Source organism: Mirounga angustirostris, unplaced genomic scaffold (genome assembly GCF_029215605.1).
Source record: "Mirounga angustirostris isolate CCGP_5_RB_7025 unplaced genomic scaffold, mMirAng1.0.hap1 SCAF_8, whole genome shotgun sequence".
Classification (NCBI taxonomy): Eukaryota; Metazoa; Chordata; class Mammalia; order Carnivora; family Phocidae; genus Mirounga; species Mirounga angustirostris.
This window is the reverse complement of record NW_026991716.1, coordinates 13,857,219-13,879,254: the sequence shown is the minus strand read 5'-3', so window position 1 is coordinate 13,879,254 and position 22,036 is coordinate 13,857,219. Positions and strand designations below refer to the sequence as shown.

General features: G+C 41.0%; 1 protein-coding gene and 1 pseudogene across 1 annotated transcript; one reads left to right on the top strand and one right to left on the bottom strand.

Annotated features, from left to right (window-relative positions):
• Positions 1-1,690: 1,690 nt before the first annotated feature.
• Positions 1,691-2,273, bottom strand: LOC123836885 (rRNA-processing protein FCF1 homolog; annotated as a pseudogene).
• A 17,850-nt stretch (positions 2,274-20,123) lies between these two features.
• RNF182 (ring finger protein 182) lies at positions 20,124-21,609 on the top strand. Its single transcript, XM_045865950.2, has one exon. It carries the CDS (start codon positions 20,282-20,284, stop codon positions 21,023-21,025), a length of 744 nt encoding a protein of 247 aa, XP_045721906.1. The 5' UTR covers positions 20,124-20,281; the 3' UTR covers positions 21,026-21,609.
• The last annotated feature ends 427 nt before the right edge of the window (positions 21,610-22,036 follow it).

The following is a 22,036-nucleotide window of genomic DNA, read 5'->3' as shown; positions in this document are numbered from 1 at the left end:
TGCATTCCCACCAACAATGCAAGAGGGTTCCCCTTTCTCCGCATCCTTGCCAACACCTCTTGTTTCTTGTGTTTTAATTTTAGCCATTCTGACAGGTGTGAGGTGGTATCTCCTTGTGGTTTTGATTTGAATTTCCCTAATGATGGGTGATGTTGAGCATCTTTTCATATGTCTGTTGGCCATCGCGATGTCTTTTTTGGAAAAGTATCTATTCCTGTCTTCTGCCCATTTCTTAACTGGATTATTTATTTTTGGGGTGTTGAGTTCGATGAGTTCTTTATATGTTTTGGATACTAACTATCAGATATGTCGTTTGCATATATCTTCTCCCATTCCATAGGCTGCCTTTTAGTTTTGTTGATTGTTTCTTTCACTGTGCAGAAGCCTTTTATCTTGATGAAGTCCCAGTGGTTCATTTTTGCTTTTGTTTCCCTTGCCTCTGGCGACATGTCTAGTAAGAAGTTGCTATGGCCGAGGTCTTAGAACACAGGTTCTTTCTGTGTTTTTCTCTAGGATATTGATGGTTTCCTTTGTCACAGTTTGGTCTCTCATCCATTTTGAGCTTATTCTTGTGTATGGTGTAAGAAAGTGGTCTAGTTTCATTCTTCTGCATGTTGCTGTCCGGTTTTCCCAACACTATTTGTTGAAAAGACTGTCTTTTTTCCATTGGATATTCTTTCCTACTTTGTCAAAGATTAGTTGACCATATAGTTGTGGGTCTATACCTGAGTTGTCTATTCTGTTCCATTGATCTATGTGTCTATTTTTGTGCCAGTACCATGTTGTCTTGATGACTACAGCTTTGTAATATAACTTGAAGTCTGGAATTGTGACGCCGCCAATTTTGTTCTTCTTTTTCAAGATTGCTTTGGCTATTTGGGGTCTTTTGTGGTTCCATACAAATTTTAAGCTTGTTATTGATCTGTGAAAAATGCGGGTGGTATTTTGATAGGGCTTGCATTAAGTGTGTAGATTGCTTTGGGTAGTAGAGACATTTTAACAATATTTGTTCTTCTAATCCATGAGCATTTAATGTTTTTCCATTTCTTTGTATCTTCAATTTCTTTCGTAAGTGTTCTATAGTTTTCAGAGTACAGATCTTTTACCTCTCTAGTTAGACTTATTCCTAGGTCTCTTAATATTTTTGGTGCAGTTGCAAATGGGATTGATTTCTTGATTTGAAGATGGGTTTAAAGCTTTCTGAAAGTTATCTCTCAGGAGTTATTTATTTTAATTTAATTTAATTTTATTTGTGGCAGTCATCTGATTTATAAAAAGATGCAACAATTTTAAAATGATACAAAATATCAATTTCAAAACAACATCAGAAAGTGAGTGTATTTAACCATACTCAGCTCATAACAAAACAAATGAATAAGTGGAATAATAATTCATGATATAGCATATTGCTGTAAGAATTGGTAACGGGAAAAGTTGGTAAAAGAAGGCAGAGGAACTCTATTAAGAATTAGAACTGAGGGGGGCGCCTGGGTGGCTCAGTTGGTTAAGCGACTGCCTTCGGCTCAGGTCATGATCCTGGAGTCCCGGGATCGAGTCCCGCATCGGGCTCCCTGCTCGGCGGGGGGTCTGCTTCTCCCTCTGACCCTCCCCCCTCTCATGTGTTCTCTCTCTCTCTCTCATTCTCTCTGTCTCAAATAAATAAATAAAATCTTAAAAAAAAAAAAAAGAATTAGAACTGAGGGGCTCCATAATCAACTGGCATCTGCTCAGTGTTGTACCTATGGTTAGAAATGTCCATGATGGGAACTCCAGGGATCTTCCGGATCCTTCCCTTAAGATCCCAGTCAACTGTGGCCACAGTATAACACTTGTGTTGAGTTACTCTCTATACTAAGCAGTCACCTGCTTCCTTTGTGTGTGCATGGTAATCATTCAAATCTTGGATCCTTGACAATCCTTAGAGCCACACGATACTTTTGCCCCAATTTCTCAATTTCAGCCATTACATAGTCAGTTATATAAGGGATACACTTGGCATACAGACAGTCCATCTTTGACTATTGTAAATTGAGTTTGGCTTTATTGGAAAGGTTGATAAAGTTAGTATCAGCCAGGATGTGGTAAGGTGGGCCCCGCTGTGTGTTTTATTGGAAGAATAGGTAGGAAGGATGTTGGGGGACTTCTCTTTCCCTGAGTGCACTGTGATCTTTCTTTTTAGGGGTCTTAATCTATCCTTCTCTAAGCCTCTCATCTCTGAGACTAAGCATTCACTTCATGGTTGCATACATCCTTGCTTTCTTCTGCTTCCTCATTTCACACTGCACTCTTGTTGTTAATAGCTATTTATTTTCTGCTTCCATTACATCCTGTCTGCGTTGGCCCAGTCTCTGCTGGCTGTCCTTTGCTTTAGACTACTCTATGACATTACTCTGTATTTAACATATCTTGGCCCACTACACATTTCCCTCCTTTCCGTGAAGATTTTCCAGACTCATTCTGACCACCTTCAGGGATGCCAGCAGCTGAGCTGTATTTTTCTCTCAACCATAAAATAAAGAGGAATTTATTTTTTTCATAACTTAAAAGCTTCCCTAAGCCAATTATTTTCTGGGCTGATAAAAAAGAAAGCCATGCTCTTCCAGGTTTGCCTTTTTTTTTTTTTTTTATTATTTTTTTTTAAGATTTTATTTATTTATTTGAGACAGAATGAGAGAGAGAGAGAGCACATGAGAGGGGGGAGGGTCAGAGGGAGAAGCAGACTCCCCGCCAAGCAGGGAGCCCGATGCGGGACTCGATCCCGGGACTCCAGGATCATGACCTGAGCCGAAGGCAGTCGCTCAACCAACTGAGCCACCCAGGCGCCCCCCAGGTTTGCCTTTTGAGAATATGAGTGTTTAATATGTCTGTCACACAACACAGTTGCTTAACCTTAATATGCAATAAGTATAAAACTATCTTCCCTAACGGTGTGCTTCTTTTCCTGTACAACTATCACTTTTATTTCATCAAATAAAAAAAATTGCAGCTTTTCACCGTATCCTAATCTTCACCATCAAGTATATGTCAATCAGTAATGCATTATGTAGCCGTGTGGTGGGGTGATACAGTCATTAAGATTGAGTCTGAAAAGCCTATTGAGAAACGCCATTCAGGGCAAATAAATGCAATAAAATCTGACTGTAGTTCTGCTTCTCCTTGCCAATCTTGAATTAAGACATATAGTAAATGTGGTAGGATTTAGAAAGTGATATTTTCCCCTTTATAAACCTTTTTGCCCCTTATTAATTGAAGCATTTCATTAACTGGATTGTTCTCATTTTGCTGAGTCAGAGCACTGTTGGACTTTGGTAACTGTAAATATATTCCCTTTCAGGAGGTATTTTAAACATTTTTATTAATGCTGGGGAAGAGATGATAGGTCCTTTAGAATTATGGGAAGTGAGCAAAACACTTTGGGGAAAGATGAAAAGGAAAAATATTTTTGTCACTTTGTTTTTATTTTAGAGTAATTATAAAATAACATCTTTCTAGCTTTTGTTGTAGCTATAATAATTTTGAGAAAGCTGTATGTAGGTATAGTAACGATGACTGTTTTACTAAGTATATAAGGATACATTTAGAGAAAATTATAGTCTTAAAGACAACATGTACCTTCTCAGGTTGTTGTCTGGACATTTACAGAGCAACAGTCCTAAAGGAATTGTATCCTATAAATGGTACTAATGCATATCTTTGAGCCTACACCCGATGCTGACAGTGGACAAATAGGTATGAGAACTGCGGATTTTCAGTGATGAAGATAAAGGAATTCATTCATTTGTTCAACATATATTAAAGGCTTCCCAGATGCTATGATTTATGAATATTTTGACATACATATTTTATAGTTAAAGATTTTTGGGAAGTTCAGCTGATCAGATTCAATATTTCTTCATGGAAATGATGGGGTATTAGATTTATTGTTTATTTATTTATTTATTTTAAAGCTTTTATTTATTTATTTGATAAAGAGAGACACAGCAAGAGAGGGAACACAAGCAGGGGGAGTAGGAGAGGGAGAAGCAGGCTTCCCACGGAGCTGGGAGCCCGACGTGGGGCTCGATCCCAAGACCCTGAGATCATGACCAGAGCCGAAGGCAGTTGCCCAACCGACTGAGCCACCCAGGCGCCCCTAGATTTATAACTTAAAAATCTAGGTTAAAAATGTATAGCATTCAAGACTATCAAGACAAAGTGCTGACTTTGTCACATCCTCTGGAGGGTGTGGTATACTATCATGGATAGATGGAGAATGGAGGAATCTTGGAGATCATTCAATATATTTATTTATTTGGCGAGTAGTTACTCTGTGCTGGCTTCTGATAGGTGCTTGTGCTATAGTGATAAACAACGTATTAACGGCTCTTGTATTCTTAGAAATTACATTCCAGTGGTGGAGATTGAAGGCAGACAAATTAATTAGTTAAATTGAGCTTGTGGAAGGTTGTCGAACAAAGAAAACGGTGCTATGATAGAAAATAAATGGTAAGGAATTTTAATTTTTTTTTTAAGATTTTATTTATTTATTTGTCAGAGAGCGAGAGGGAGAGAGCACAAGCAGGGAGAGTGGCAGGCAGAGAGAGAGGGAGAAGCAGGCTCCCCGCTGAGCAGGGAGCCCGATGTGGGACTCGATCCCAGGACCCTGGGATCATGACCTGAGCCAAAGGCAGACGCTTAATGGACTGAGCCACCCAGGGGTCCCAATGGTAAGGAATTTTAAAAATGAGGTAATTAGGGAGGTGCTCCTTGAAGACTTTATACTGAAGTTGAGATCTGTAAGGGAGAATGAGCTTGGCAAGGACAATCCACATCAAGGACATAACCTAAAGCAGGAAAGAGCTTGGACTATTCATGGAACTTAACAAAGGCCTATGTGACAGGAAGGCAGTGTGGCCAGTGGTTCAAGGTGGGACTGGACGGAAGGCAGGGGCCACACCATAGTGCCTTGCTGTATGGAGTTTGGATTTTAATCTGTACTTAGCGGAAAACTATTGAATATGAAATAGATATAATCTAATTGATATGTTTGGAAACTCACTTTTGGCTATTGCAAGGAAAACAGTTTGTAGTGGGGCAAGCTTGGAAGTGGGAAGAATAGTTAGGAGGCAGTTTTATAGTGGACAAGGTCGAAGGTCGGATGAAGGTGGAAGATTAGAGGCATGCTTTGGAAGCAGAGTTGAGTTGACTTGCTAATAGATTGGATGTGAGGATGAGACACAGTGTAGAATCAAAGATGACTCCTGGAGTCATTTTGGCTGAAAACTTGAGAGAATGGTAGTGCCATTTGTTATGATGGGAAAACTGTGTTGGGTGGGAGTTAGAGATGAAAACTAAGACTGGTCTTAGACTTAGGTTAAATTTGAAATATATTTTTTAAAAATTTATTTCTTTTGGAGAGAGAGAAAGAGTGTGAAAGCGGGGGATGGGGAGGGGCAAAGGAAGAGGGAGAAAGTCAAGGAGACTCCATCCTGAGTGGGCTCCACGTGGGGCTCGATCTCATGACCTGAGATCATGACCTGGGCGAAATCAAGAGTTGGATGCTTAACCGACTGCACTACCCAAGTGCCCCAAATTTGAAATATTTATAAGAATACAAGTGGTGGTGTTCAGTGGGCAGTCTGAAACCCAGAAGAAAGTTATGAGCTGCAGATATAAAACTGGGGGGAATTGTCAGATGGTATTTAAAGCTGTTGGAGTAGATGAGACAATCCAAGGGAAAGACTGCAAACAGAAGAAAAGTGGCTCAAGTCCAAGTGCTAGGATGCTCCAGCATTTAGAGATTTGATAGAAGAGGAACTGGCAGAGAACATTGAGAAAGAGCGGTCAGGAAGAGAGCTGGAACAGTGCTTCAGTCACTGAAGAAATGAGAAGAGAGGGTTTCAGGAGGAAAGGGGTGGTCTTTGGGGAGAAAGTGCTTGAGAGGTGAAATAAGATGAGGGCAGAAAAGGATCCTTATAATCAGCTTCTGCTTTCAGAAATCTCATCTTATTTGTCTTTGCATCCCCAGCATCTGGCATCTAGCCTGACACAAAATAGGCATGAGGAGAATACTTGTTGAATGATTAAATGAAGGAGATAGTGACAAAAGAGAGCTAGATCATGAGTCTATCAAGAATTAAATCCAACTGTTGCTCTTTTGAGTGAGTTTCCATAGCAGTTGATACAACTTTTCTATCAATTACTAATACACTGATAAAAATATATCAAAAGTCTTTGATTTTCAAAATGGTTTCCGGAGTATAACTGTATTGTTTTTTGACAAGTAGATATATTACTTCTGTCTTCCTAAAGAAAGGTAGTTACATTGGTTTGGAAGAAGAGGGAATATTTGCATGTGTGTGTGTGTGTGTGTGTGTGTGTGTGTGTAATATTAGTTTCATTTGCCAGAATTGGCATCACAATAATTAAGCTACTTCCACCTAAGTTTGAAATTGTAGAAATGGTACAAAGCACCGACGTTAGTTTCTTTAGATATTTTATTCTTTCTTGATATGGTTAGAGAGTTTTATTAAGCCTTGGCCAATGGAAATTATGGAGGAAGGCATTAATAGCAAAGAGATCTGTTTAATGGGAAAGGATTCAGTCACTTTTAATAATGTAATTTGCAGCCTGTATTCCTAATAACCCTTGATCTTCTTAAATCATATCTTTGCCCCTTCCAAGTAAAGAGGAAGGTACAAAGCAAACAATCTAAACTTATAAGACTTCATTACCTGCTAATGCCTCATGTAGATAGACTAAATAAGAAAAACATAATGAAATTTCTTTTTTAATTCATCAGGTAGTGGAGGTTATTATGAATTGCAAAATTGCAGACGATTATGCTTTACTTGCAGGGCGCTCTATCTAGAGAGAGAAAACCTGTGTATCTTTTGGTACTGCATTCAATGTGGAGTCTTATATGTACGACCAGATTAGAAGGCTGCAGTACTTTAAAAATATCAATGGATACATTATTTCTAAATTTCTTATAGCACCCATATAGTGCTTATTTTTTTATTTTTATTTATTTATTTATTTATTTGAGAGAGAGAGAGAGAGAGCACATGAGAGGGGGGAGGGTCAGAGGGAGAAGCAGACTCCTTGCTGAGCAGGGAGCCCGATGTGGGACTCGATCTGGGGATTCCAGGATCATGACCTGAGCCGAAGGCAGTCGCTCAACCAACTGAGTCACCCAGGCGCCCTATAGTGCTTATTTTTGCAAAACCTTTATGCCCGTATGATTTCATTGAATCCTCACGACAGCCTTGTGAGGCAGCGTTCTTGATCTCCTTAGCTCAAAATCACGTAACCAGTCAATATCAGAGCCAGCCCGCAAATATAGGTCTCCTGATTCCAGATCCCTATCTGTTTCCATTTCAGACTGCCTGAAGGTGATGGTCATCCTCCTGTACGTCCAGGGCACTGAGGTTGCAGATGTGGATAACTATGCATTGGGTGAGGAGTACCTATTTTCCCCTCTTGTTGCTGGACATTCATTGGTTTAAAACCCTAGCATCATAAGATTGTAAGCATCAAAAAATGCATCATTAATCTCTCCATATATATAAATAATAGCTTCTTATCCAGAATTAATTGCCTGGAATTCTAGATCATTAATTTGGCTGTATTCTAATAGATTATGATTACCTATCAAATTAAATTGCTTGGTCTTGGAGGAGGGGTAAAATAAGAGTTTTAGTCTTTGAGGGAAGTTTCTGGAATTCTCAGTATGCCGCTAAACAACCATTAACGATTATTGGTGTTGCAGGTTAAAGTCATTTAGAGTCAGCTGTTGATCCTTTAAGAATGAGTGCTTGCCATCTGTTGAGCCTATCCTTTTAGGGTTTTCTAAGTTATAGCCTTTTATTAGAACAAAAAAGATTGTTTTTAATGAAAAGGCATAATAGCAAAAACCTGAACTCTGAGACTATTATGCTATAATAAGAAAGTTCAAATATTGCTAATGTTTCTCAAGGGAGAACTATAACTGGGGCTGAGACCAACATTTTGGTGATTCGTAATTATTAATGATAATGAGAGTTTTCAAACTTGAACTGGAAGCCAAGTTACAAATCTCTAGGTGAAAAAACTGGACTTTTTTTTTAAAAGATTTTTTTTATTTGAGAGAGAGAGAGCACAAGCAGGGGGAGTGGTAGAGGGAGAGGGAGAAGTGGGCTCCCCACTGAGCAGGGAGCCCCAGGTAGAGCTCAATCCCAGAACCCCGGGATCATGATCTGAGCCAAAGGCAGTCACTTAACTGAGCCACCCAGATGCCCCAAAACTGGACTTTCTTAAAGGTAGATGCCACATGTATGGTTTCAGCTTAATTTGAGATTCAAGTACCACAGACACTAAAATTTGTTTTTTGTGAATGAGAGGTTTGGCATCAGCGAGATGGCAAGGGTGTTATTTGTCAATAGCTGAGCTTAAAAACCCATGTTTTTGGGGTGCCTGGGGTGCTCAGTTGGTTAAGTGTCCAGATCCTGATTTTGGCTCAGGTCATGATCTCAGGGTCCTGGGATTGAGACCCATGTCAGGCTCTGTGCTCATCGGGGAGTCTGCTTGTTTCCCTCTCTCAGTCTCTCAAGTAAATAAATATATATACATATTTTTTTAAAGATTTTATTTATTTATTTGACAGAGACACAGCGAGAGAGGGAACACAAGCGGGGTGGGGGGGGGGGTTGGGAGAGAGAGAAGCAGGCTTCCCATGGAGCAGGGAGCCCGATGTGGGTCTCGATCCCAGGACCCTGGGATCATGACCTGAGCTGAAGGCAGACGCTCAATGACTGAGCCACCCAGGTGCCCCTAAATAAATATATTTTTTAAAAAATTCCACAACCAATGTTCTCCCTTGATCATTCACAAAGAAGAATGGTGTTCTAGTGCCCAGATCTTTCCTGTATGTTGGGGGATAGAATTATTAGTCAAAGAATTTAGGCTGTCATAAAAAGCAATGCTCATGAAATGACAATGTTTGAAGAGCGAGGCTCCTTTTGCAAAAGAAGAAATTAAAGGCAGAAGCAAATCGTTAGCACCAACTCTAAAAACAGAAACCATAGATCATAGAAATGATGATACCTTAGTTTGTATCAGTTTTTGTTTGTTTGTTTGTTTATTAGAGAGCCTTTTAAAACACCTTGACTCATCATGGAGAAAGCAATGTTAATAATGTTTATTTTCCAGGATGGGAGGAGGATCCAGGAAATGAGTTGAAACCTGGCAGTTGTTGCTGTTTCATAAGGGGAGAAAATATAACCTGTCCTGTTGGTGCCAAATTAAAATGGTTGATGGACTCTGGGAGCATGATTCAGGCTAAATGAAATGTATGAGAAAGACTTTGAAGAACCTAAACTCACCCTGAGACATAGAAAATTAACTCGTACAGACAGTAGAGTGATACACAGGCTAGAGCCCTGGATAGGCCAAAAAATAAGATCACAGTGACCGCTTGCTTTTTGAGCTTCCTTTATCTTGACTTATGGAATCTTGGAGAAAACGGTTACCTTCTATGGGCCTTCACACATCTATTAAATGAGGATTATAATTGCCCTTCACTGTTGGGAAGGTTATGCAATGTTTCTAAAATTTTTGAGCTTCTTATAGAGATTCTTTTAATTAACAGAAACTATGTGCTTGCTTCCGCAGCACATATACTAATTACCAGAAACTATGGTAATAAAAATTATAAAAGTTTATATATAGAAAAAATACAAGAACTGTATTTTGACCAAGAATTTTCTAACACAAACAAAAATTGCCAGAGCTGCAGGGTTAGGCAGCTTCAGAGTACGTAAGAAAGTAAATCTTCAAGGTAGGAGTGATTGCCATGATAAATGAGGAAAATAATTTCTTCGGACAGAGATTAGTTTTGAATTAGGTCAGAAAGGGATAGTTTCGCATGACATGTTGGTTATCTATTATTGTAAAGCAAACCACTTCAAAACATGGTGGCTTAATATAACAGCCATTTTACTTATGATTCTGTGGATCAATATATTCTACTGGGTTCAGTAGGGATGATTCTTCGGCTGATCCGTCTTGGGGTCAGTCATTCACATGGCTATAATCCCTGGCAGTTCGACAGAGGCTGGTTGCTCGATGATGGTCTCATTCACATGACTGATGTTGGTGTTGGTGCTGGCTTTTGTCTGGGCTTCTCATCTTCAGGGAGACTAGCCTGGGCTTCTTCACATGGCCATCCCAGTGTCCCAAGAAGGCAAGAGCAGAAGCCACAAGGCACCCCGAGGTCAGGGTTCAGAACTCTCACAAAGTCACTCAACTTTGTTAGTCAAAGCAAGTCAAAAGGCCAACCTAGATTTCAGGGGTAGGGAAGCAGATTCCTCCACCTATTGATGGGATGAAGGAAAAGTCACATTGCAAAGGGCTGTGGAGAATTATTACAACCCTATTTGTGTGCAATCTACTACACGTGATAGGGGAAGGGCAAAGGATAGTTAAGTAAAATGGTCTACTAATAAATTTAAAATTGAAATGAAAGTGTTATATCACTAAAAGTTGGGGAAGAAGACCCAAAATAACCTAAGACCCAAACAGGAAAGACCACAAATAGTCTTAAGTTTTTAAAAGTATATATGAATATCTGAAATAGAAAAATATGAATAATTCTTATCTACTGGCTTTTTGATATAACTTGTATGTGCTAATACAAGTCTCTGAAATAAAAAGTAGAACTTGAGAGGCATTATTTCGGCAAGATAACCAAAGAAAAAGTAAAAGGATTCTGATACTCTTGGGTGTCAAGTTTATGTGTTCTTGGGGTAAGACAATTTGCTATAGAAGAAAGAAAACGAAAGAATATGCAGAAGGACGAAGTTTTTTAAAAACTGAATTTCAAAAATTGTTATGAACTTAGAGATAAATATCAGATAAATATCAGTATCTTTACATAGTAGTCACCAAACATTATGAGGACTGCCATGTTTTCCCCCAATTAAGCTTTTATCACAAATTCCCACATTTCCCAACTGGGTAAGTATTTGAAAAAGAAATCCAGGAATTATAGTTGGTTGAGGATTCTGGGGAGATAGCAAGGTAAAATGGCTCACTATCCTGCCATTCTCAATTCTCCTTTGCCTCTCCTGACCCAGACAATTCCTGGAGCCAGCTGAGCACTCAGTGCAGTGAAGCCTTGAGCTGTGTGGAAGTTGAGGGTGACAGGGAACAGGTGGGGGCTTTCTTCCTGGACTTGGCTGGGCTGGCAATAAAGACGGGCATCTGATGAGTCCTGGGGGAGGATCAGAATGCATGGGATATGATATAGAGCTTGATCTACAGAGGGTGAGGGATTGAAAATCTCACTCCATTGTATCTGTGTGTGTGTGTGTGTGTGTGTGTGTGTGTCCCGTAAGAGACCAAGGAGAAAACGAACACTTGGGCTGAGTCCTCCTGTTTGGGAGGCTGGGAGAGTCTGAGGAGACTCTGGAGCATAAAGTCCTCCCTCCTGGTGTCTTGGCATGGCCCTGGTGCCTGCCTACTGTCATACTGCTACAGGAGGAGTTGCTGTTCAGGAATAGAGACCACTGTGCTCCCACTCCTTATAGAAGTGCAGCCACATGGGTCCTCCAACAATCAGACCTGAGCCCCAGTGATAGGACAAAGAGAAGTAATGGCGCCAGGAATGGCACCACCACCAAAGAGAAGACGGTCTATGAGAACAGAGAGAACACGTGGTTAACGCCATAGAGCAGCAGCTGGAGACAGATGACAACCTGACAAAAAATAGTAAGAACACATAAGGAGATTTAAATGCAGTACAAAAAGACTTCCTCGAGATGAAATGTGTGATTTTTCAATCAAATGGTTCAGTGAATGAATTAAAGGAGGTGATGATCATTCCCGAGACTTGAATTAGTAGCCTGGTCAGTCAAGTGGAAGAATCTGAAAGCACAGAACAAAAATATAAAAGGATGGAAATCACAAGAGAAAAGGGGTCTAGGAAATAGAACATGTGAGTTAACAGGAAAGCCAGAAGGAGGAAACGAAACGGATGGAGGAAAGGCAGTAATTAAATAAATATAAGAAACAAATTTTCTGAGCTTAAAAATCAGGACTTGAGTCTATAAATTCAAGTGACTCATTAAGTTCCAGCCAAGATTTATGGAAAAAGAAATCTCTGTAGATACTAGGAAAGTGCTTGTACTCTTATGAATAAAAAGCAAAATCTTGGAAGCTTCCAGGCATAGAGAACAAATTACTTACCATTTTTTAAATTTATTTTTTAAAAATTATTTATTTATTTGAGAGATAGAGTGAGCGAGAGAGAGAGAGCGCACATGAGCAGGGGCAAAGGGAGAGGGAGAAGCAGGCTCCCTTGCTGAGCAAGGAGCCCGATGCGGGGCTCGATTCCAGGACCCTGGGATCGTGATCTGAGCCGAAGGCAGATGCTTAACCGACTGAGCCACTCAGGTGCCCCCAAATTACCTACCATTAAGAAGTATCAGACGAGTCCCTGATTTCTCATGGATGACATAGTGTGCTAGAGATGGTAGAGTAACTTCTGTAGACCATGGAGACAGAAAGTCAGCAGCCCGAAAGCCACATACATACCCAAGCTGCCATTTCCCTGTCAGGGTAAAAGAAATTTGCTGCTTTGTTAGAATCAGAGATGCCATCACCTAATTTTTAGCCAAAATGAAAACGAACTGAATTTTCCCGATGAAACATTTGATACTGTTAGACTGAGTTAATAAGCAAAACCCAGTTACCTGGTGTTTATAAAAAAAACACTTGAAACAAAGTGATAGAAAGCCAACATAAAAGGATGGACAAAGATCCCAGGCAAAGACAGAGAGTCAGAAGAACTAGCAATATGAGGGTTATACAGGTAGTATTTAAGTTAAAGGCATAAGTAGGATAAAGAAAGATATTACATAATACTTTTTAAAAGGCATAGTTTATGAGGGAGGTAAATAAACCTCTATATATAGAATAACATAGCCACTAAATCTATAAAGCAAAAATATTAGAAATGCAAATAATAGTTATGGTGAGACACTTTAATAAACATCTCTTGCTTGTCTCAACCTGTATTAACCTTGTATAGAACCCTGAGATGGAGAAATTGAATAAATAAAAATGGATTCAATGGATATGTGACACTTTAGATCCCTTCAGTACAGAATATTCGTTTTCTGGGTCACTTACAAAACCTGATCATATACTTGACCACAAGGATGACCTTAGCAAATTCAAAGGAAAAGGGATTTTTATAGATCCTGTTCTCTGATCAAATCCAGTAATATTCGAAATAAATAACAGGAGGTAGTAAAAAGAACCTTTACTATTTGGAAACTTCAAAACATTCTTTTCAACCCTAGCATCAAAGGAGAAAACAAAAGTCAATTTACAAGATATCTAGAAATCAATCAAAGGAGCACAATTTATTGCAAAAGCTGTGGAATACAGTGAAAGCTGTAGCTAGTGGAAATTTTACAGGCTTTAGATGTTTTCATTATTTAAGAATAAAGACAAAGGGTACTCTTATTATGAAGTGAGAAAAAAGAATGACAAAACTAACATAAATTAGACAGAGGGAATAATAAAGATAAAAGCCAAAGTTAATAAAACAAAAAATAATGTAAAAGACAAATACATACAGTAGTTCCTTGAAACAACAAAATAGAAAGATTTATGTGTTTGATTAGGAAATAAAGAGTAAAAAATTAGCGAGACCAGAAACGAGAATAAACATGTAATCAGAGAGGCAGGAACGAATCAAAAAAGACAGCAGAGATAACTGTATTCAACGCTATGGCAACGAACTTGAAAAACCAGAAGAAATGGGTTATTTCCTTGCCAAAGATAAATGTCCAAATTTGGAAGAAAATAAAATTAAGATTGTATCTTATACCGTATATAAAGCTGAAAACAAGTTAAAAATAAAGCAAGACAAACTTTGTAAGAAAATAACCACACATATCATATTAGAAGCAGTATTAAGATTGGAGACCTAGAAGCTACAAGAGAAAGGATAAACATATGACTGTCCAAAGAGTAAGATATTCTGCATTTCGAAAGATATTAAGCAAAGCCAATAAATGGTAAAATTTGAGGAAGTGTTTGCAATACGGAGGACAGTTTAGTATGTCTTGTGACAACGTTTACGAACTGACCAGAAAAGCTCAGCAATCCAATAGAAAAATAAGCAAATAAGAAGGTGTAGTTAAGAGAGGAGCAAACACAGAAGGCCGATATGTGAGAAGGTTCTCCAACCCAAATCATGGTCTGTCACCCTTCAGATGGGCAAAAATTTATAGTCCACTAACATCCATTGCTGTTGGGGGATAAGAGTCCTCCTGTTACTAGTGGTCGAAGTCTGTGTTATACTCCTGTTGGAGAGCAGAATCTGGCGATGTAGGTCAGAGGTAATATCTGTTTGACTCAAGAATTCCACTCCTTGGGGCGCCTGGGTGGCTCAGTCGTTAAGCGTCTCCTTCGGCTCAGGTCATGGTCCCAGGGTCCTGGGATAGAGCCCCGCATCGGGCTCCCTGCCCTGCGGGAAGCCTGCTTCTCCCTCTCCCACTCCCCCTGCTTGTGTTTCCTCTCTCACTATCTCTCTCTGTCAAATAAATAAATAAAGTCTTAAAAAAAAAAAAAGAATTCCACTCCTTATCTCTTAATAAATAAAAACACCCTTATGTAAGGGTGTCACAAGGTTGTGCTCCTCCGTAATGTTTGTGTTAGGGAGAAACGGGGATAAATGAATGTTTGCCAGGAGAGGAATTGTTGGCTGTATTACAGTATATCCAAATGGTGAGATATGCGTTCATTAAAAAAGGAATTTAACGCTCTTATTAGTTGAATTGAGAGCTTTCCATGAGCCATTATTGTATGGGAAAGGCAAGATGCAGAAAACTGGGTATTACATAGTAGTCAGAAAACAATGGAAAAATTGTGCTTCTATGCATCTGTATAATTACATGTACATGGATAAATATGTGTACATGGAAATATATGTGGAAAAAACATACCAGGTAGTTACTAAGTGTTACTGGGGGAAGAGGGAGGCATAGAGGCTGGTATGGGTGGAGGGAGTGTGGAGGAGACATTAACCGAATAAACATACACACACACTACTAATAAATAATGACATTTATGATGATGTTTGCATATTTATTAAATTTGAATATGTGTATGTGCATGTACACACACAAGTGAAATTTTTAAAGTACATTATTCAATTTTATTATTTATAATTTCTGTACTAGTAAGAGGAACCTAGCTAAAAACATAAATTCTCAAATCAAAGACAACACGGTAACTGTGTCCAGGGCTCTTTGTGTTTTAAGTAAGTAGCAGAAATCCAACTTAAAAAAAAAAAAAGAAAGAAAAAGAAATCCAACCAAAAAATTAGCATAAGCAAAAAAAGGGATTTATTCCCTTTCACACAGGCCCAGGGCAGTGATCATCAGGTATCTGTCTGTATCTCTGCTTTCTGCTTTCCTGTATTTCTCTTTTTATTTTGGGCTTGATTCTCTCTTATTCTCCCTCTTGATGGCATGACAGTTCCTTGAAACATGCTTTTCTGGGCTGTGCTCCCTCCCTTGGCCCCAACATGCTTTTCTGGGCTGTGCTCCCTCCCTTGGCCCCTGGCATGTTCCTCCTTCCCCTGGCTTCACATAACAAAGTCCTTGGGAAGAGCATTGACTTCAGTCTGAGTCACTTGCCCACCCTGACTAGTCCCCGTGAGCAGGAATGATGGAGTCCTGTGATGAGTCAGGCCTGGGTCACAGACTCACACCTTTGGAGAGACGGGAGGTATAGCGGGTGGTAGAGAGTGCAAGCACAATCACAGGGCTTGAGTGAGTGGGGAACACTTCCCCAGAGACGTGGTGGCACAAGGGGGAGCAGTTCAGTCTAAAGAAGAAAAAGATACCAGGTAGACAAAAACAACACGTGTCCACTGGAGGGCTTTGCTTCAAATATAAGCCAAGTTTGCATCTTTAATATGAAAGGAATTAAGTAGTGGAGGAAGTGGATTTGAGTCAAGCAGTAAGTACCCTACGTTTAGGGCAGGGAAAGTAAACATTTGTCCGATATCCCCAAGATTTATAATAGATAATTATTTATGCGTAGAGTCTTACCCCAGATGTTTCACAAAAGGATTAACGCCTGTTATGTGATGAATAAGGAATATCAACTTCATATATTTGAACATGTATTTTTTCCAGGAAAAGAAAACCTTTTGTATTTTCCCCAGCTTTACTGAAATGTAATTGACTCTTAACACTGTGTAAGTTTAAGGTGTACGACATGATTTGCTGTCTGAATGTATTGTAAAATGTTTGCCACAATGACGTTAGTTAACACATCCATCATCATCTCAAGTAATCACACGTATTTATTTTTGAGGCAATTTCAGTGTGCCAGATTCTTTCCCCTGTCCCTGCTGAGACAGACTTTTAGGAGTTGCTCTCATCAAGGAATGCGTGCACCAGATGCGCTCATATTAGAGATTCCATCCATTTTAATATTGACTTACAGTAGTGCCTGGATATTTACATGATTAATAAGTGACATTTCTATTTTGTAAAAAAAAAAAAAAAAGGAATTATAGACCAGAGAGGAAAAGATGATAAGTTGATCCAAAATATCTACTGACAGAAAAATTCGGGCTATAAAAAATACCTAAAATATTTAGCCAGAGATTTCTTTTCCCTCCTCTTCCCTCCCCTTCTTTTATTTTTTACTGTAATATATAACACTTTAAAAAAATGTTTTACTGTGGTAGATAACACAGAAAAACGTATCGCCCAATGGTGTATCACAAACCCAACCCTCCTGAGTACCGTCCAGGTCAGGCAGCAGGGTGCTGTCAGCCTGTCAGCTGGTGCCCTCCCCACACTGCTTGCTCCACCCCCACAAAGTCCTCAGCGATCCCAACTTTTATGTTACTAACTTCCTGGCTTTTCATCTTAGCTTCACCACCAAAACTCGCATCTGCACAGCTTAGATTTGCCTGGTTTTTGAGCTTTCCAGAAGTGGAATCATTTATGTTACTAACTTCCTGGCTTTTCATCTTAGTTTCACCACCAAAACTCGCATCTGCACAGCTTAGATTTGCCTGGTTTTTGAGCTTTCCAGAAGTGGAATCATTGACTATGTGCTCTTTTGGGTCTTGCTTCATTGACTCCACATTACAGTTGTTGTCCACAGCTTTTGTCAGGTGTGAAGGCAGGGTGGGAACGCACAGCTTTTTGATAACTCTGACTCAACGGCAACCCTATGAAGTTACAGATTTTAGGTTATTAATTGAATCCTTTGAGGGACCTTAAGCATCACAATGAGACAGATGAAGTATTTATTTTTTAAGAACTCTTGCAGTTGGTACCCTGCCTTCCTAAGAGGAACGATCACCATGCTGTTTCATGGCATTCCAGGAAGAAACACTTGTGCTGGCTGCATTTCTAGGGCTGCACCAGAGCTCAAGGCTGTCAGCCAGTCCTGCCCAGAAGTGCCTCTCTCACAGGCAGGACTTGAAGTATTTCAAGCTGGTGGGGTGGGTTTGCTGGCTTAGTCTTAGAATTAAAGTAGGTGTCTTTTTTTTCTTTTAAGATTTATTTATTGTAGAGAGAGGGAGAGCATTCATGCGAGTGTGTGCACATGGGGGGAGGGACAGAGGGAAGGAATCTCGAGCAGACTCCCCGCTGAGCATACAGCTCAACTTAGGGCTCAATCCCACAACCCCAGGGTCACGACCTGAGCCGAAGACAAGGAGTGGATGCCTAACCGACTGAGCCGCCCAGGTGCCCCTACACATAAGCCTTTTGCTGGTGTTTCTAGATGCATATTCTAGCTTTCAATGCTTCTGATATAATTTTGCTTATTTATCTTCACTGAATATTTTACTGTCTCTTTTCCGGATGTCTTTATGTATATGTTTACATACTGTCTTTTCCTTTTTTACACACCTTCACATACACCAGTCCTTTTGATGGTAGTAGAGGCAATCGCTGCTGTGAATTCTGCCCTTACCATCAGTTTCAGTATACCTGGATTTGAGAAGGCATTAAGACTGAGTGGGAGGGTAGAGAGAGAAAAGAACAGAATATTCCGTTTGGATGGGTCTTCAGTCTGCGCGTGGTGACCAGGAGGCCTGATGAGTGGGAGCTGTCCAGGAAGTGGATCTGCAGTAACCTGCCCAGGGCCCGGGTCCGTTCGGTGAGAGTGAAGACTGGGAATGGTGGCAGGGATAGAACACCTTCTTGGTCCATGACTCCCCTCCTGGAGGTAGATGTTCACCCACAGGAGAATAAGGAGCCAGCTTTGTAGGATTGTGGGCAAGATACAGTCACATTTTGTGACCATATGGGCGCATGTTTCATGAACAGGATCAGGAATGAAGAAAACATTCAGGGCACATGGAAGGAAAAGGCACAGAAGAGTGGATGTCTGTGTCTGTGTATACTTTCTGTGTGTGTGTAAGAGTGCATATACAGAAATTGACCTTATGATAGCAGTTCTGAAATACATGCATTCATATATAATAAACTCTATTTTTTTAAGATTTTATTTATTTATTTGACACAGAGAGCACAAGTAGGCAGAGCGGCAGGCAGAGGGTGAGGGAGAAGCAGACTCTCTGCTCAGCAGGGAGCCCAATGCGGGGCTCGATCCCAGGACCCCGGGATCATGACCTGAACCGAAGGCAGACGCTTAATGACTGAGCCACCCAGGCGCCCCAGTAAACTCTATTTAAAAAAACCCTATCTGGGGGCACCTGCATCGGGCTCCCTGCTCAACGGGGAGTCTGCTTTTCCCTCTCCCTCTCCCTGCTGCTCCCCCTGCTTGTGCTTGCTCTCTCTCTCTCTGTCAAATAAAAAATAAATAAAACTTCAAAAAATGAAATAAAGTAAACCCTATTTATATGTTTTTGTTGGCACTAGAGATTCTATTTATTGATTAACTTCCTTTTCCCACCAGGAATGTCTTGCAACTGTTATCCATTATGCATTCTTGTATTATATGAAGTCAATTAAAAAATTAGCAGAGTCACAAAAAGGAAGGTAATATGTATTCACAAGCCAACTATTCATAATTTCATGTATTTCAAGTTGAGCCACCCACCGCCTCTTCCCTGTTACGCAGGACGACCCACAGCAAAGTTGATCCCAGCATAGTTTTGCTCTACTTCTCAGAACTGCCGTGGCAACCTTCTACTACAGTGCTTGGGGGGTGTGCTCAGAAATTCAAATACATTTTGATATTTTCCCAAGCAAAACATAATTTAAGACAAATCTTTTACCAAAAAGTCACATACATCAAAGCCAAATACAGATGATGTGGAGATATCCCATACTGCTGCCCCCTTCATTAGTACTAATAATTGGGGGCTGACCGTGCCCATGGAATCAACCCTCAGCCTTTGGTCCAAAGCCAGTGACAGCACCTGAGGACCAACAGTAAGCACTGTTGACTGTATTATGCTTTCTGTTCACTACAGAGAGAGTTTACAGGAAATGAAGTAGGCAAGTAGGTGAACATCGAGTGCTTCTTCCTGATAGCTACGCATGCGCGATTCTTTGTGCTTGGAGATGTGATGTGACTGTGCATGTGTTGTGTGTGTTTAGTTCTCTTTTTTGAGAGTTAGACTTGGCTGTCAGGTGTCATTTGCTTCATTCTTCCTTAAGTGAATTTATCCTTAAGATTTCCTTCTTTTGTATATTCCTAAGTACTGTTGAGGGCATTTAGATAACTGGTATTTATACTGTTGATAATCTGAATTAATCAGTCTATATTGAATGGAATTTGATTGCAAATGTATCTGTTTCTGATACGTGACCCATTTCATTTTCAGAGAGGCCAGAATTTGTTATTAGTCTTAGAAAATCTCTATATTTTGTCATAGTCATGGTGCTCTAGAATGTGTTTACACCAGTAGGAATCTTAATTCCTCCTTCACTATCGTGTTTGTGGATTGAGAAAGCTAAGCATGGAGACAACACTTCCCTGTCCCGGGGCTCTAACCTTTAAACCTATTGCTTCTAACGACTGGAGCTCAGAAAATTCCATGAAGCACATTTCAGTGAACTGTTCACTACATTAGAATCTGTTTTTTCCTTTGCAGACCCTTCATGTGGCCTTTTAAAATATGTGTTTGAGACAGAGTGAATGTAGAAGCTGAAAATGCCTGGAAGATTTCTGGTTTCTGTTACTACCTGTCCTGCCTTTTTGCATCACCACCTGATTTGGATGATGTGATATTCAGAGGGACGCCTTAATTGAAGTCATTCTTCAGTGAGTCGCCTCTGGCGGGAGGTCGTAGACTTGATTCAAGATGGCCAGTCAGCCACCAGACAACACAGCAGAGGCTCAGGTCTCTGACGAGCTCGAGTGTAAGATCTGTTACAATCGGTACAATCTGAAGCAGAGGAAACCCAAAGTGCTGGAGTGTTGTCACAGGGTTTGTGCCAAATGCCTCTACAAGATCATCGACTTTGGGGACTCCCCGCAAGGCGTCATTGTCTGTCCTTTCTGTAGGTTTGAGACCTGCCTGCCAGATGATGAAGTTAGTAGCCTGCCCGATGACAACAACATCCTGGTAAACTTGACTTGTGGAGGCAAAGGCAAGAAGTGCCTGCCCGAAAACCCTACCGAGCTGCTGCTGACCCCCAAGAGGCTGGCGTCTCTCGTCAGTCCTTCTCACACTTCCTCCAACTGCCTGGTCATAACCATCATGGAGGTGCAGAGGGAGAGCTCCCCGTCTCTGAGCTCCACTCCCGTGGTGGAATTTTATAGGCCTGCAAGTTTCGACTCTGTTACCACCGTGTCACACAACTGGACTGTGTGGAACTGTACATCTCTACTCTTCCAGACATCTATCCGGGTGTTGGTTTGGCTGCTAGGTTTGCTCTACTTCAGCTCCTTACCCTTAGGGATCTACTTACTGGTGTCTAAGAAAGTCACCCTTGGGGTCGTCTTTGTCAGCCTTGTCCCTTCGAGCCTTGTTATTCTCATGGTGTATGGGTTTTGCCAGTGCGTTTGTCACGAATTTCTAGACTGTATGGCACCTTCTTCTTAATTAATATGCAGACTAAGAAATTTGACACACATTGCCATCCTTGAAGTTAGGTAATTTATCATTTATTTATTTTATATTCTCCGTGACTAGTGTCCATGACATTAACAAAGCCATTAGCCAAATGTTTGTGGTCTGTTTTTCATCAAAATTTTGACTCAATTGGTTTTCCTGTATGCTGGACATAAAAAAATGTTCCTTTCTACTTAGGTGTTAGCAAAGATGCAAAAATGTGTAAGCTAAGCCTTCACAGAGCTCTTCTTGTGAGTCTGCCCACAGAAAGGGTGGGATTTCACTTAACCCTGCTGGACAGGCACCAGGGGAGAGGTGTGTTAGGCTGTAGTAGGGGTCTTTGTGGCAGGTTACGGATGAACTGGTTCCTCTAATCCTCGATAATCTATGATGGAGGGTGGACACAAGAGGAAAGCTGTTCCAAGACACATCTACTTGAAAAATGTGACCTGTCCCTGCCCTGCTCCCCCTCCCACATCCCCCTCCCACATCTCTCTCCCACACACCTTCTGCACCCCCTTCCTGCACCCCCTCATGCCCCCCTTCTGCACCCTCCTCCCGCATCCCCCTCCCGCACCCCCTTCCCACACCCCCTTCCCACACCACGGTCCTCCACCCCCCTTCCACATACCTCCCACACCCCCTCCAGCACCCCCTCACACCCCCGTCCTGCACCCCCCTCCCTGCACCCCTTCCCAACTGCTCCCGGACCCCCCTCATGCCCCTGTCCTCCACCCCCCTCCCACAGCCCCCTCCCTCACCCCTCACACCCCCATCCTCCACCCCCTCCCACATCCCCCTCCCACACCCTCTCACACCCCCATTCTGCACCCCCCTCCCCGCACCCCTTCCCACACTGCTCCCGCACCCCCTCCCACACCCCGTTGTTGGCTGTGCCCTGAATCCTCTTCAGGTGTTCTCTTGCAAGTTAAGGCCACTGTCTGTGGTCTGGGGCTCCAGTGAGGTGCTGCTTCCTTCTGACATGCTCCTTTGCCAAGAGGA

Bases quoted from the DNA above. Each gene is read 5' to 3' on its own strand.
- RNF182 (XM_045865950.2), top strand. From the start codon at position 20,282: ATGGCCAGTCAGCCACCAGACAACACAGCAGAGGCTCAGGTCTCTGAC.